Source organism: Lissotriton vulgaris, chromosome 6 (genome assembly GCF_964263255.1).
Source record: "Lissotriton vulgaris chromosome 6, aLisVul1.2, whole genome shotgun sequence".
NCBI lineage: Eukaryota > Metazoa > Chordata > Amphibia > Caudata > Salamandridae > Lissotriton > Lissotriton vulgaris.
Window position 1 is genome coordinate 1,731,965,038 of NC_141694.1, and position 17,208 is coordinate 1,731,982,245.

The window sequence follows — 17,208 nt, forward strand, 5'->3', positions numbered from 1 at the left end:
AGTCAGACTATCAGAGCTCGGGGGAAGACTTTGCCGTGATTCAGGAGGAAGAGAGCGTCTGGCCCTTTAACTGCCCAGGAGATACGGAGTGGGCGGAGTCACGGAGTGACCGGAGGCAGTCAAAAGAGGACATCCGGAACACAGAGGTGTGCTTGTACACCCGGAGAGACTAGGAGGAGAGAGAACGCCGAGTGAGAGAGGAGAAGGAGACGGAGGAATCATCAGGACGTGGACGAGGAGCCTTGCCGGACTGGGAGACGCCCGGAGGCCAACGACCCCACGAGTTGCCCAGCCACTCACCCGGGGGAGGTGCGTGGCTTGTGCAGGTGCGTAACTGGCTCAGGGGTTGGGTGGGACGTAAGGGAGGTACGGCGGTACCTACGCCTTCACTGGGTCCCGGTTTTCCCCCTTCCTGAGCACCGAGCCCTTCCCCCTCACGCCCTTCACTGTGTGTAGGTTACGCGGGTTCACGAGTGTTTTGGAATCCTCACCCCCTTTCCCCTACAACCGGTAGATTGCCGGACAGTACTCTCACGAGTTCCCTTTCTCTTTGTTTCCTCCTGAAACTGCTGAGGAGACGTGTTCAAGACGGATCCCGAAGAATCCCCTGCCCGACGGAGCCTGACGGGCCATCGGAGGACGGCAAATCCTGAGTCTCGCCGAAGGAGAAGATCTAGGAGTCGATCCCCCAGGAGAACGCCCGTATTGAGAAGGACTTGTTCTGACCAACTGTTACTCTCAATAAAGCCCCTTCTAACTAAGACCCGCCTCTTGCCCTTCACTACGAGCGCCGAGAGCACTGAAAAGCTCACAGTGGTGGAGAATGCGGGCATAGACGCCGTCTGCCAACAGAAGATGGAAACGGTGATCGAACAGCTAGCAAAAGGCCAGGAAAGGCTAGAGTGGGTAGCCGAACAACAGCTGAGTGCCGCCCAAGCCAATAGAGACTTGTTGAAGGAAGCACTGGCCGCGAGGGACCCCGCCCCTTGGGTGGACCCCATATTACCCAGTGGAACTACAGAGCGAGTCATTCCCCATGGGTCGGCGGCCATAGCTCTACAAAAGTTTCAACCGGGAGAGGATCCGGACGCCTTCCTCCTCAACTTCGAGCGGGCCGCCAGAGCATGTGGATGGCCGGTGGGGAAATGGCCTTTCTTTCTGGCCCCTCTTCTGGTGGGGGAGGCCCAGGCCGCCTATCAGGTGGCGAATCCCAGGGGGGATACCCCGTACCTTGAAGTAAAGAAGATTATCCTGGAGCATCTGGGACTTGATGCTGAGGCCTATCGCCTGCGATTCAGGAAGGAGAGGGGGGCCCCTGGGGAGAATCCCCGAACCCTGTTTGTACGCCTCAGAATGGCGGCGGACAAATGGCTGACTCCCACTGTAAGCTCCAAGGAGGAGATCATGGACCGCATCTACCTGGAGCAGTATCTTGAGGCGCTCCCTTACCCCACGCAGAGATGGCTACGACAGCATCACAACCTGACGGCCGCACAAGCCATCGACATGGCCTCTTCTTTCTCCCGGGCACAGCCCCGAACCACCTGCTGGGAACCAGAGAAACTACCAAGACCGGTTCCCAAACCTGACAGAAAGCCTACAAGACAAGGGGAATCTCCTAGACCCCGATCCTGGCAAACCCCGACCCCGGGTAACTCGGGGCCGCAATGTTTCGACTGTGGGAACTGGGGTCACATTGCGAGACACTGCCCCAAGAGAAGACCTCCTGATGAACCAATGGAAGTGGGATATCTTCCGAAACCTGTCCTTTTCTCGGCCGAGATGGGAGGCACGTACAGAGTAAGTGTCAGGGTAAACGGGACCTCAATATCTGCCTTGCTAGACTCGGGGTGTAGGCAGTCAGTGGTTAAGACACAGCATGTACTCTTATCCCAATACCTTCCTCGACAAATGGTCAATATTAGGTGTGTCCATGGGGATGTAAGACCTTACCCCGTGGCCCATATTCCCATACAGATAAAAAAAGGGGACACACAGACTGTAAGGGTGGGGGTACTAGCTTCCTTACCCGAAGACCTCATCATAGGCACTGACAACCCTCGGTTTCTGTCCCTATTTAAAAACAGCACCGATCGTCCCCCGGTACTCCGCGCAGTGGAGAATGGTCCCAGTCGCCCCTCTCCTGCTCTGCTCACTCCCGAACCCTGGCTAATAGACAGAAGCTTCAGATATGCACAGTCGAATTATCCCTCTCTTTTGAATGCATGGGAACAAGCACATCAGGGTCTGGGACATGACCCGGATAGGTACCCTCGTTTTACCATCAAACATGACCTGTTATACAGGGAGGGTAAACCTAATGAGGAGGCCCAATTACTGGTGCCCGTTCCATTTCGTAGTCAAGTGCTGTTCTTCGCTCATAGCCACTTGTTAGCAGGACACACGGGAGGGGAAAAGACCACTCAACCTATCTTACGACACTTTTACTGGCCAGGTATTTACAAAGACACGGCGGTGTACTGCCAGGAATGCAGCATTTGTCAGAGGAAAAACATGACCAGGCCCCCTCAGGTCCCCTTACAACCCCTTCCCATCATAGGGAAACCCTTCGAAAGGGTTGGCATGGACATCATTGGCCCCCTACCGAAGACACGAAAGGGGTACCAGCATGTGTTGGTAATGGTCGATTACGCGACACGGTTTCCGGAAGCCTTCCCCCTAACCGCCACGACCACCAAGCAAGTAGCCGAGAAAATGATCGAGGTCTTCAGCCGCGTCGGATTCCCTAAAGAAATCCTGACGGACCAAGGCACACCGTTCGTCTCCAAACTTATGGGAGAAATATGTAAAAACCTGGATATCCACCAGATACGCACCTCGGCATATCATCCGCAAACGGACGGCCTTGTGGAAAGGTATAACGGTACCCTCAAAACGACCTTAAGGAAGATGCTGGAGGTTAGCAGATCAGAATGGGACCACCTCTTGCCCCTGGCTCTGTACGTCATCCGAGGACAACGCCAGAGTAGTCTTGGAGTGTCTTACTTCGAACTCTTATATGGAAGGCAACCGCGATCCTTGATGGAGATGACGAAGGACGCCTGGGAGAACGAACTACCAGAAGAAACAGCGACCACCCTAGAATACGCTCAAAGCCTGAAGTCCAGACTGGGGAAACTGCGCGATCTAGTGTACACCCACCTAGAAACTCAACAGAAGCGCCAAAAAGCCTGCTACGACAAAGGGAAAAAGTGGAGAAGATTACAAATCAATGACTGGGCCTTGATCCTCCTTCCATCTTCCACCCAGAAATTTAGAGCCGAGTGGGTAGGCCCCCACAAAGTAGTCGCCACCATCGGAAATACCAGCTATCGTCTTCAGGTGGGACCCAACAAAACACAGGTCTACCATATCAATATTCTAAAGAAATGGTTGGGGCCTGTTCCCGCTGAAGTCCACGTGGTTGCCCCCGGAACCGGGCATTCTACCCGACACGAATTACAAATCAACGACGAATTGACAGAGAAACAAATGGAAGAACTAAAGACCGTGTTAACTACCCATGACCCCCTCTTTTCTAGTATCCCCGGGAGAACCACCCTTGCCGAACACTGTATAGAAACCGCTCCCGGGAAAACGGTGAAAATAAGGCCTTACCGAGTACCCGAATCCAGAAGGAGAGCCATACAGAAGGAGGTAGAAGATATGCTAGATCTGGGTGTCATACGACCGTCCAAGAGTAATTGGTCTAGCCCTATAGTCATGATCCCCAAACCAGATGGGTCGCGTAGGTTCTGTATGGACTTCCGCGTCCTGAATGAGATTTCCAGCTTTGATGCCTACCCCCTCCCTCGAGTCGACGAATTAATCGAGCGACTTGGTGATGCGCAATATATAACGACGCTCGATCTCACCAAGGGATACTGGCAGGTGCCACTCCGGGAAGAAGACCGTCGTAAAACGGCCTTCAGTACTCACGAAGGCCATTATGAGTTTACGGTCCTGCCCTTTGGTCTTCATGGAGCCCCTGCCACCTTCCAGCGCCTCATGAACACGGTACTGAAAGACGTATCCCAGTTCGCCTCCGCTTATCTGGACGACATCGTCATCCACAGCCCGTCTTGGAAGGACCATTTACAACATGTACATGAGGTGTTTCGGGCCCTGGAAAGAGCGGGACTAAAGGTGAACGCAAAAAAATCCCGGATCGCCTATCAGAAGGTCAAATACCTGGGCTATGTATTGGGTCACGGGCTCATTGAACCCCAGATAGAGAAAATCAGAGCAATCGCAGAATCCCCCTTTCCCACCAACCGTAAGCAGCTGAGGGCGTTCCTGGGACTGGTGGGGTATTACCGTCGCTTTATTCCTCAGTTCTCTCATGTGGCCGCCCCCCTGTCAGATGCCTTGCGACACCCAGGGAAGTCCTCCACCCCCTTACATCCCACTGAGGCTATGCTGGCTGCTTTCGCCCACCTCAAGCGCATCATCACCTCTGCCCCGGTGCTCACCTCCCCTGATTTCAGGAAGCCTTTCATCTTGCATACTGATGCTTCGGAATATGGCATTGGGGCGGTGCTCTCTCAGGTGGGTCAGGATGGTAAGGTTCACCCCATTCTGTATGTCAGCCGTAAGCTGTTTCCGCGTGAGTTGCGCTACGCCACCATAGAAAAGGAGTGTCTGGCGGTGAAGTGGGCGGTGGAAAAACTCACGTACTATTTGGAGGGTCATCCGTTTACCCTGTTCACTGATCATGCCCCCCTCCTTTGGATGGCCAAAAACAAGTCCAACAATGCGCGTGTGATGCGCTGGTTTCTGTCCCTCCAACCCTATTCCTTCACTGTGAGGCACGAGAAGGGGTCGGATAACGTGGGTGCCGACTTTCTGTCCCGTCATCCGCTCCCCGAACGTGAGCGTCCTAGGGGGGAGGTCTGTAACGGGGCACCCGAGGCGGGGAGCCCCGTGTCCAGGTCGGGATCCGAACTATTGACACCTGTGCCAGGAGACCGAGATGCTGTTTCCATTAACCCCTATTCTATCCCGCAGCAGTCAGACTATCAGAGCTCGGGGGAAGACTTTGCCGTGATTCAGGAGGAAGAGAGCGTCTGGCCCTTTAACTGCCCAGGAGATACGGAGTGGGCGGAGTCACGGAGTGACCGGAGGCAGTCAAAAGAGGACATCCGGAACACAGAGGTGTGCTTGTACACCCGGAGAGACGAGGAGGAGAGAGAACGCCGAGTGAGAGAGGAGAAGGAGACGGAGGAATCATCAGGACGTGGACGAGGAGCCTTGCCGGACTGGGAGACGCCCGGAGGCCAACGACCCCACGAGTCGCCCAGCCACTCACCCGGGGGAGGTGCGTGGCTTGTGCAGGTGCGTAACCGGCTCAGGGGTTGGGTGGGACGTAAGGGAGGTACGGCGGTACCTACGCCTTCACTGGGTCCCGGTTTTCCCCCTTCCTGAGCACTGAGCCCTTCCCCCTCACGCTCTTCACTGTGTGTAGGTTACGCGGGTTCACGAGTGTTTTGGAATCCTCACACCCTTTCCCCTACAACCGGTAGATTGCCGGACAGTACTCTCACGAGTTCCCTTTCTCTTTGTTTCTTCCTGAAACTGCTGAGGAGACGTGTTCAAGACGGATCCCAAAGAATCCCCTGCCCGACGGAGCCTGACGGGCCATCGGAGGACGGCAAATCCTGAGTCTCGCCGAAGGAGAAGATCTAGGAGTCGATCCCCCAGGAGAACGCCCGTATTGAGAAGGACTTGTTCTGACCAACTGTTACTCTCAATAAAGCCCCTTCTAACTAAGACCCGCCTCTTGCCCTTCACTACGAGCGCCGAGAGCACTGAAAAGCTCACAGTCAGGTTTCTGGCAAAGAAGAATGGTGTGTTGCCTTTGCGTCAAGGACCCTATCTCTCACTGAGAGGAGGTATGCGGTCATCGAAAGGGAGTTGTTAGCCTGCACATGGGCTGTGGAGCATTTTCGCAATTATGTTTGGGGCAACAGATTCATTCTTAAAACTGACCACAAACCCTTGGTTGGAATTTTGTCTCCTGGGGGAGGTTGGAACTCAACTGCTCGCATTGCACGCTTATCTTCAAAGTTGCAGGAGTATGATTTTGAGGTTTTGTATGTTCCTGGTAGGAGTAATGTCACGGCGGATTTTCTCTCCAGGTTGCCTTGCCCTGATGTTGGTTCCAACCCAGATAATCGTGAAATTGATATTGTTTCTGTGGTCAATGACTATGTTTCTAGTGATTTCAGGGGTATCTCTGAGATTGAGTGGATGTCGGAAGTTGAGAAGGATCCTATTTTCTCATTTATTTTTGATTGTTTGGAAAGAGGTTGGCCCAAGGATAAATCTGTTTTACCTGAATTTGCCCCTTTTTGTCAGGTTTCGTCTGAGATTGAGGCTGTGGGAAGGATTTTGTTTAAGGCTGGGAAAATGATTCCTCCTGCTTCTTTGTACAACAAGATTCTTTCTTTGGCCCATAGGACTCATATTGGAATGTCCTCTATGAAACGTCTCATTAGGACCAACTTTTGGTGGCCTGGCCTTGACAAGATGGTAGACAGAACTGTCCGTGACTGTGTGGATTGCATTAGTAGTGATAAGATGCTTAAGGTGTCTTCTGCTCCTCTTCGTCCTGTTTCTTGGCCTGACCATCCCTGGCAGAAACTAGCTTTTGACATTTCTGGTCCTTTCCATCGTCTGCCAGAGAATGCTCGTTTTGCTTTAGTTTTAATTGACTATCACAGCAAATGGCCGGAAGTTAAGTTTGTCTCCTGTGCCACCACCTTAGTCATCATTTCTTTCCTTAGGGAAGTTTTTGCTAGAGAGGGTTCCCCTGAAATCCTTATTACTGATAATGGCGTTCAACTTATCTCTCGGGACATGGAGGATTTTCTTGTTTCTTGTGGTATCAAGCATCACACTACCTCGTTGTATGAGCCTAGAGAAAATGGCCAGGTTGAGAGGTTTAATCGTGTCTTTAAAAATGCTGTGGAGCTTGCTTGTTCTTCGGGTGAATCTTGGAGGGATGTGGTAAGGGAAAGACTTTGGATGTACCGCATCACCCCACATGCCGTCACTGAGGTCAGTCCCTTCCAGCTTCTGAGAGGGAGAACTCCTAGTTCCGAAATCTGTCCCTGGTGGGTTAAGAAGTTGGATGTTAAGGTTGACCACTTGGACATCTCGCAAGTGGCCAGTCGGGTTGAAACCAAGCAGAACACTATGAAGACTTTGTTTGACCGGAAAATGAATGTGAAAGTTCCTGATTTTGTTGTGGGTGAGTGGGTCAAGATCAAGAAACCTGGGTTCACTCTCAAAGGTCTTTCTAAGTTCGGCAATCCCATTAAGATTGTTAAAGTTTTCAGGAATTCTGTCATTACCCAAGATGGTAGAGCCTGGAACATAAGGAGGGTTGCCAAGTGTAAGTCTGTTCCTCCAGGTTCAGTTCAGACATCTACTCATGACAAATGTTCTGCTCAGAGTTCTTCTCATGACGACAGCAACTGTGTTCTGCCCTCTCAGTCTGTTGCTCATAGAGTTAAAACCAATGCCAGACCTGTTGTTATGCCTTCTAGGTTTTTATCTTAATTCTCCTCTTCACTGTACAGTTTGGCTTGTTTTATAGGAAGGAGATGTGTTGTATTTCACCTTTTATTTATTTATTTCCTTTGCTGGAACTAGAACCCTGCTCCTGCATAAGCCTTCCTGGTTCTATGTTCCAGATTCTCTGTTTGGCAGTTTAAGCCTGCCCTGCTGTTCAACTGGATGCTCTGTGCCTTTTCCACCTTTAATAAATCCATTTTTTAATATAAATCGTTTGGCTCTTACCTTACACAGGTCTAACACTTGCAGTCAAACATTCTTTTCTTATGTGGATGATAGACAATTTATCTTATGAATGGAAGGAGATTCTCATCAATTTTCAACTTATATGGCAAAAGTGACAGACTGCATGAGAAATAACTCATCAGGGATAAAATCGAAGTGGGTATCTTTGGCAATCACTCCTTATTGAATCAAGCTTGCAGGGCCTCTGAACTGGAAACACTTCAAACACCAACTGAGCAAGCTAGAAATCTGCATGTCTTCTTTGACTAAAAGCGTACTTTTAAACCACACAATAAATACAGTTGTTGCTATTTGCATGTGGCTTGTAATAAATCATTCATAAAATTATACCTTTACTTCCACTATCCAATCGCGACAGAATTACGACGGACCACATGCTAGTATTATTGCAAATATTGTAATTAATTACTGGTAGGCATCCCAAAATGCCGGATTGTGAAAATTCAAGTAGCTCAAAAAGCTGTAGCAACATTAATTCTTGGTCTGAATGATAAAACTTCAATTATAAACCATTTTCGAAACCTGCTTTGGCTGCCTATTCCAAATAGGAGTCTTTTGAAGGTTCTGTACTTTTGCCCGAAAATATTGTACAGTCCAAAAAAGGACAACTATATTACATCTTTATTTGTCTAAATGTACCAATTATAATGATAATAAGATCTTCATCGCAGCATTCATTGGTGAAAAATCTTCAAGTGGATTCCCATTGAATCCAGAAAGACGGTCACCCATGCACTCATGAGCAGCAGAATCAACTACAGCAACGCACTCTATACCAGCATCACCCAGAAATTCCTAAAGAAACTGCAGAACATTCAGAATGTTTCCGCTAGACTCATCCTCAACATCCCTCGTCGCAGCCACATCAGCCACCACCTGAGAGACCTCCACTTGCTCCCAGTCAACAAAAGGATCACCTTCAAGCTCCTCACACACGCCTACAAAGCCCTACATGACGCTGGACCTGCGTACGTCAACCACTGCCCCGCATTCCACGCACCCACCAGAGACCTCCACCCAACTGGCCCAGATTTCCATCCCATGCATCTGCAAGACCACGGACGGAGGAAGATCCTTCTCCTATCTCGTTGCAAAGACCTGGGATACCCTGCCTCTCCAGGTCAGCCAAACACCATCACTGCCTCAATTCAGGAAGGGCCTCTACACCGGACTCTTCGACAGAACCCCAGCGCCTTCGACGGACCAGCAATGCCACCCCTCCACCCCAGCACCTTGAGACTCTTACGGGTAAGCAGCTGCGCTTTATAAATCCTGATTGATTGATTGTATGTTATTAGTTATCATTCCAAAGCCAGAAACTACATATCTGATACATTGAGGATACAAATAGATTTTTTTGTTTTAAGAAACAACTTCACACTTCTTCTTTTAATCTTACATTTTAATTAGATATATGCTTCCTAGAGTCTTCATGTTGGATCTGTAATTAGTGAGCAACAAGATGACTCTTACTGAGGTCTATTTTGCACTATACAAATATCACTTTGATTGATTAATTAATTAATTCAAATATTCCTCTGGCACATCTTCAAAACCATGTGGTCTTTCCTGTTGAAACCCTCGGAAAACAGTGAACACAGAAAACCGTCCATTCACCTTTCATAGTCATCTCCAGGAGGCTCCTGAAAAACATACATCACTTGATTCCACTGAATCAAGATTGGGTAATATGTAAAGAGCTTGCTCTTTCCCAACAGCTCTTTAGCTGGGTTAAGAGCAACCTATTCATAAAGTCAGTCAGAAAGCAAAAAACTGTTTGGGTGATAGTTTGCAAGCCAACAGATGAGAGGGATAGGCTGTGTGTGGCATTATTTTTATACTTTTATTTTAGGTAGCTGATAGGGCTGGATCCTGACTTCATAAGCAGCCGTCCTCTTTGCAGAGAAAATGTGGTTGTAACTGATGCAACTAAAACCAGAGATGTAAACACAGAAAAACAATGTCTGGGCTAGGCGTCTGGTTGAAAATATAATACAGATACAAGCATGGGGTGGGCATAATAGTAGACATCACACCCTGCAACTGTGTACTGTTTTACGTGATACATTTATAACTAGAGGAACAAGAGAAGCAATTGTGTATAATTGTGATAAAGGGTTGTGTCTCTGACCCCAGAGATAATTTTTTATAAATTTAAATGGCCAAGAAGAGGCTTATAAAAATACATTTGAAACATAAAGTGGTCATTACATAATTTCAACTAGTCCAAAAAATTCCAATATTGCTGCTAAATTATGAGTGATTATTTTAGGATGCAAAATACCAGAGTGCATAGGGCTGATTATAGACATTCCAATATGCACCCGTATGGATACCACACAACAACAGACATGCCAATCACCTGGAACATCAGTCTACATTTTTCACTATTAAGAGACAATATTCTTTGTAACAGTTTTTTTTCTTTTTTCTGTTCGTTCTGTTTACCCAAGTGTCTCACAATCCAACAAGGAAATATAATATGTCTTCGCAATGAAGTGCCATTAAGTGGGCCTTGAAAAGTCATTTATCCATTTTAAATATGTATGATTGAAGACTGTGGTCTCACCTCATGACCAGATCTCCGTGGACATAGGGCATCGATTTCATCAAAGAATATTACACATGGGGAGGAGCTGCTGGCACGCTGGAATACTTGCCGCACTGCCCGCTCACTTTCGCCAACATACTGAAAAACAAAAGACAAACATTGTTAGTTCCGGAGTACTTCCAGAGCACATAGTACACTAGGACCACCAGTATAAAGCAGCCCCTGTAGACCTGAACTCAGCACCTGACAAAGAGCCTATTCAGGTATGAAAGAAAGGAAACATACTTCAAAATGCACATGAGAAAGATAACGCCCCTCTACAAAATGTGACTGCCACACCACAACCCTATGGTCCCATAAATATTCATGCTGCGGTATTTAACGGAGTCCCCTCTCCATATCTTTGGGAATCACAGGTGCGGGCATGCCACGTTTGCTTTGAGCAGAAACATAACATTTCTGACGTAGAGGTGAGAGTTTATCTGTTCCTTGGACGATCAGTGCAAGATTCTCTTTATGGTGTTGAACGTAAAGGAGAAAATTGTTAGCAAATAAAGAGAGCAGAAGTCTATGTATGTACTTTTTTCAGTATAATGTTTAGGTGGAACACAAGACAGAGTCTCAATAGATCTTGGAAATATCAGGGACGATAAGCTGCCCCCATATATAGCAAAGGTTAAAGACAAGGTTCAGATCACCCGGACCCTCGATGTTGGGTATTTACATCGTAATTTGACCGTACATACTCTTTTGCCAAGCCCAAGGTGCTCCAGTACCCTTAACATGCAACTCCATGCCAGAGAGTCAAAAGCCTTTTCGGCGTCTAAAAACACAGCTGTTAGCTGTGGGTGATCTGGTGCATTTACATACAATGCTCGCAGGTTTTGAGGTGATCCTCTCAGTTATGAAGCGCACCCTACCCGCCCAGACCCATCCCGCAATCACAGTAGGGACGGTCTTGACGAGATCTTTGCTAGAATTCTAGTGTTGATTTTAGCGAGAGAGTGATATGAAGTGCACCTTGTCAGTGGCTTGTTTGGTTAAAACATTATAATACTCAAGGCCTCATTCAGAGACTGAAGGAGTGCTCCACGCTGCAGTACCTCTACATACATATCTAACATATGCAGAGTCAGCACACCGCCAAGGTCTTTATAGAATTCAGTTGTCCCCTGGGACTTCCTTCCCATCAGTCCATGAATTGCCTCTTTAATCTCAGTCACTGTCGATGGTTAGCAAAGAGGTTGTCTCTTGTGCCTTCCAATCATGACAATATGACATGGATTATGATGGTTCTGGTTTGACCAGATGTACAGTTTCTGCCAGACTCATGATGTTACAGAGTCTTGTCCTGGCTTCTAGATATTTGTTCCTTGCTCTTGTCAGTTTGAGTTCTTTTTTCTTGTGCAGTTGTACAGTTGTTTCTGACACATCCAGCCTGGTTACGTGATTATCTAAGCGTTCCTTTATGTAGTCCATTTTAATGGCTAGCGCCAGTCACATCTATATTCATTATTATGCTATTCCTCTCCAATAGGAGCCATCGCACATCTCAACTACTGACAGTTTCTTACAGAGTCGGATTCTGATAGCTGATCTTTATGGTGTGCTTGAAGTAAAAAAACAGTTAGCTCTGACCGATTGTCCCCCTTGCCTATACGGTCAAGTCTAAACTATCCGCACTCTACAGGTGAATCGGTTGTTGCTATTACCTGTAGTGGCCAATATTCTGATGTGGCACTTATTAAAAGAACACAGCATAGGCACTTTCAGTGGTCCAAGAAACTATCCTGATGGGTCTAGCAGTCACCCCAAGGTATTAAGGGACGTTCTATCAACCATGGCCCAAGCCACTACAACCCAGCTCTCAAAGGGAGCAGGCCTCTGCAATTATGTACTAGGGAGGTGACAGTGCATTTGTCTCACAAAACTTCTCCTCTCACTTAGGTGAGGTACTGTGCAGTGGTCATCTCATCTCCTGGGAATGGCATCTGTGCTAATCTAGATGTGGTTAAGCGGTGCAGCAGGTGTGTGGTCAGGCCACGTGTTGCCAGTGCCTCATGGAGAGAGGAGCCAAGCAGCCACTCCAGGGAAACAGCAGATGGAGCACTGGTGGGTCCTCAGGTTCACCAGTGGTCATACAAACATATATTCACTGAAAAAAAAACAACAGTTAAAGTGAAGTTGTACTTAGGTAGGATAATAGGATCTTTTGTTAAAAAAATCCTAGAAATTTAAAGAGAAACCAAATGTTGAAGTGATGTTATAGTTAGGTGTTGAAATACAATTAAAAAGTGAATGCTTACAAACCAAAATAACACTGAAATTCACTAGTTATAGTTTGCAGAGCTAACTACAACATATTAATATAGGTTATTTGAATGTGCTTTGAGCAGGGCATATTATACAAGTAAGTCAAACAGCGGTTTGGGGTTTCTATAAATAAAGATCTTCAAAGCACACACATTTAATAAATGTGACATCAGGGACTTTAAATGTGAAAGGACACACCTATTTTGGTAGTTTATTATTTCAATGACTGAACACAGAAACTAGTGCAGAAGGTGCAGAAGGCGCTGAGGCACCAGAACCCCTGAGGCGGGCCGCCTCCACGCCCCGTCAGGGGAGAAAAGAGCGAACCCTCAAAGGGAAGTAAGATCTCCCTCCCACCAGAGCCCTGGTGGAGAACCTCTAAGAGATGGTCTGCCGGAAAGTGAGCAACCGGGTCACCCATGCGATTATTATCCACGGCCGTGGACACCGCGTGAGCAAAGGCTGCACCTGCCTCCGTAGGGCCCCGCGGTGGAGAACGCAGCTTCTCCGTGGGCGACGGCTGTAAACTAAGATTGTCCGTCCCCGAAGGCAAGCGGGAAAGGAAGGGCCAGACCTGGAAGTCAGAAGGAACCAAAGAATGAGGGACCTGCCGCTCCGCCGGCGAACACCCCTGCCTTGGAAAGGGCGGGGAGCTGCCCTTCCACGACACCAGTGAAAAAGATACCACACAGTGACCAGTCTCCGGGTAGAACAATACCAGTATACAGCCTGCCTCCGGAGAAGAAGGAGCGTTCGAAGACGAACTCTCAGCACAGCCCCTGCGTGGAGCCGTAGAGTCCACCGCCTGAGGTAGGACGTCCACACCATCAGGCGTCGCCGGACAGGATCCCTCCAAGTCACACCGCACCGGGGACTGGAGTGGACCAGGAGCCGAACCGGCTCCAGGGCGGCGCTGGAACGACGCCAACTCGACCTCCGCCGAGGCAGCCGCCTGTGTGGAGGAACGAGGAGGGCCTGGGAATGACACGAAACCCTCCGCCAGCCGCGGCCCAGAATGTAGCAGAGGTGGCCCAGAATGTAGCGGAGGTCGCCCGGCAACCTATGGGGCGGCGCCAGGGACGATTCCACCTCCGAATCGCCCTCCGACGAGGCAGCCGCCTGTGGGGAGGGACAAGAGGGGCCCAGGGAGGGACGAGGGTCCCCACCCAGCCTCGACCCGGAGCGGGACGAGGAGGGTCCACCGACACCTGTAGCTCCGCACGGTCCACCCGCTGCCTGCGCCGTAGCGGCGTCACCTCAGCCTTAGACAGGTCCACCTTGTCAAAGGACCGAGAGGGGCTTGGGGATACGACATGAGCCCTGGTGACCTCCCGCAACACCACAGTGACTCCCACGGGAGTTTGCGGCGAGGCAGAGGTGCCATGGTCTGAAGGAGGCAGAGGTGCCATGGTCTGAAGGAGGAACCCCCGAGGGGCCGCACCCTACAGTACAACATCCTCCAAGCCTGGATCCGAGCCAGTCTGCGCCGGGGCCGGAGCTGCCGGCGGTGCCGCGGAGGGCCCCACGCGGCCCCAAGCAAGGCAAGGGATCCGCTGACGCCCCAGGAAGGGAAGGAGGAGGAGACGCCAGCGAGGCCTGCAAAGCTGCAGCGTATTTCTCCATCTGGACTCTCGACGCCCCAACACCGGGAAACGGTGGATAGGACGACATGAGGAGCTGCATCACCCACGGAGAGCTGACGCCCCTGGCAGGCCGGAAACAAGCCCCCGGGGAAAAACTTGGATAATTACCCACCGGGGAGCGGCGCTCACGTGACATCGAATAAGGGCGAGGACGACGACCACGGCCGAATCTGAAGCAGTCTGCGGAAGCTTCAAGTTTATTTGATTAGCGCAGTTAATTAAAACCATTGCTATAAAATATCAGCATTAGCACAGTTATCATATTACAAAACAAAACTGGAAAAACACACTATCAGGATTAAAAGGTCTATGCATGTAAAAGCAGTCTTATAGTTACCAGTGTGATCACACTACCGAGCTAGGCCAGAAATAAAATAGATTAAGACAGGAGGTGCTAAACCAGACGACAAAAAAAGTCTGTAATGAGATTTTTGGGGCGGGAGGAACTGGAAGCACTGGGGCCTAAGAGGGGGAAAAAAGATTGTCCAGGAGTCTTACAAACTTCCCAATCCTTGCGAGCGCTTGAATGTCTGAAGAAGTAAAACACAGGGCCGTTGCCTCCCAGCATGACCTAATGGCCCATTTAAAAAGTACGGGTTTTAAGAGTGATCTTCTAGGAGCATCCATGACAGGGCAACAGCACAAAAGATGCAACCATGATTCAGTGTGGTAGGTGCACAGTCTGAAGGCCCGTCCCTCCTTTGAAGGCACCCATCTGTAAAAGGCCGTAGCGCGCAGGCCTAGGAGGCGCATAAACATTATGTTCTTCCGAGCCACTGCATTTAGATTTTCCAGCAAATAAGATTGCAGTACCCCAGGACGGTATGAGATATTCAGGGGGAGCAAGACAATAGGTCTTTTTAAAGCCTAGAGGTCCATCCGATGGGAGATTAGTTTCACCTGCTTATTGAGAACTTTTTTCCAGACTGGATATGGAATAGTGTCTGAAGTTAGTAGTGAGTTGTCGATCTCCAACGTTTTTATGGCCTTTGTAATCTGACGATTCCATGGATTTCCAGGACTGGCAAAGGTTTCTTTTAGCAGGGATTTTAAGGTAGTATCTGCAGATTTTAATGACCTTATAAAATATTTCAGAGTATCTGCCTCGCAATAGATGGATTGTCTTTGTAGGCCCAGCACCAGACGTAGTCTTGCCCTCTGAATGAATTTCGGAAGATGAAAGATTTTTTTATAGGTGGAAACTTGGGCGAGGTCATGTCTAGCAGAGCATGCACCAGGGAAGGCCTGATGCCCATAGGTTAAGGCAGGGAGTAGTGTAGCTTTGATCACCTTCAAAATGGGTTCTGCAGAGGGGCTGCTCAGAGTCTCGTTCAGTCGGGTCAGGGAGTATGTTATTGCACCTGCTCTTTTTTTCAAGGCAGCTAAGTGAGCTGATGGTCTAAAAGACTCGCAAAAACAAACTCCCAAATAATTATATTTTGTAGTTGAATTGATCTTTGCAGGCCCAATGTGCCACCTTAGACTTCTCTTGTTCTTACAGCCACCGAATATCAGAACCTTGGTCTTTTCCTGATTGATTTTTGAGGCGTTGGAGGTGTTATGGAGCTTGCTTAGCGCTCGTTGGAGCCCCGATTTTGCCTGGTCCATTATGACAATATCGTCAGCTTATTGTAGAATATGTAGATTCCTTTTAGCATGGTCCAATTTTGGCGGGAGAAGATTGCTTTTCTCCAGAAATGTTTCCAGGTCAGCAGTGTAGAGATTGAACAAAAGAGGGGCAAGAACACAGCCTTGCTTTAAACCGTCTCCGATTGCAATTTTTCTGGAGACAGTCTTTGGGCCAGTTTTGATTTGCACCCAAGTGTTCTTGTGCAAGGAGATAAGGGCTCCTAGCAGGCTCTGTGGGATCCCCCATTTATCCAGTTTCCTCCATAGAATATTGCGAGACACTTTGTCAAAGGCCGCGCTGTAGTCTATAAAGCAGCAGTAGAGTGGAAGATGATTTTTTTGTGCTGCTTGTTGACTCAGAATGGCCAAGGTTGTGATGTTATCTATGGTGGAGGCCGAAGTTCGAAAGAATGTTTGGAAGTATGGTAGAATGTTGTTTTCTGCTACCCATTTTTCTAAAAACTTAAGATGACACTGGGCATATGCCTTCGCCTCAAGATCTAATAGGGCAATATGTTGATATTTAGCTGGGAGCGTGGGGTCTCCTTTCTTAAATATGGGGCATAAGATCGAACCTAGCCATGAATCTAGTAGCTGACAGGTCGTAAACGATTTGTTATATATCGGGGCCAAAAGTTCAGCCCACTCTTCCAGAGCACATCTGAATACCCCTGCTGGAAGGCCATTGGGCCCAGGAGCCCCGTCATTTTTCATGGCCTTCAAATACTTGGAGACTTCGGCTGCAGTGGTCAGCTCATGGATTTCTGTCTGGGTGGAATCAACACAGTCTCTTAGTTCGAAAACCACAGGATCCGCCGTGTCGCAGCCGTATAGTTGAGTCACATGCAGGGCCCAATCTTCTTCACGAACTGCGTTCCCTCTGTTGTTATTCGAGGAACGGAGCTTGTTCATATAGTTCCAGAACTGGGACAGGTTTTTGCCCCTTAGCAGGGCGAATATTTTTAGCCACTCATTCTGTTCTTTTAGTCTCTTAGCATCCCATGATGATTTTTTGAAGGCCTCGCGCAGTAAGGCCATGTTGTTGGCGGAGTGCGCAGTGCCATTTAATTTATGCAGGCGCACGGCCCTCCTTAGGGCTTTCCTTTGAGTGGCTAGCACTGGGTCCAAGGTCCACTTCGGGTCTATGTTGAGCCTCGGGACACGTTAAGAGGTCTTGTAATTTGATAGCGTTATCCCACCGGTGATGTAGATCTGTGGTAGCATTGTGCTTGAAATTTGGAATTTCTC

The 17,208-nt window shown here is 48.8% G+C and overlaps 1 protein-coding gene across 1 annotated transcript in view; it reads right to left on the reverse strand.

The window, feature by feature from the left end:
• NVL (nuclear VCP like) overlaps positions 1–17,208 on the reverse strand; it is a 459,565-nt gene that overhangs the window by 211,176 nt on the left and 231,181 nt on the right. The window contains exon 17 of the mRNA XM_086927967.1: positions 10,394–10,513. Coding sequence (XP_086784093.1) covers positions 10,394–10,513 — 120 coding nt within the window. The remainder of the gene's footprint in view (positions 1–10,393; positions 10,514–17,208) is intronic.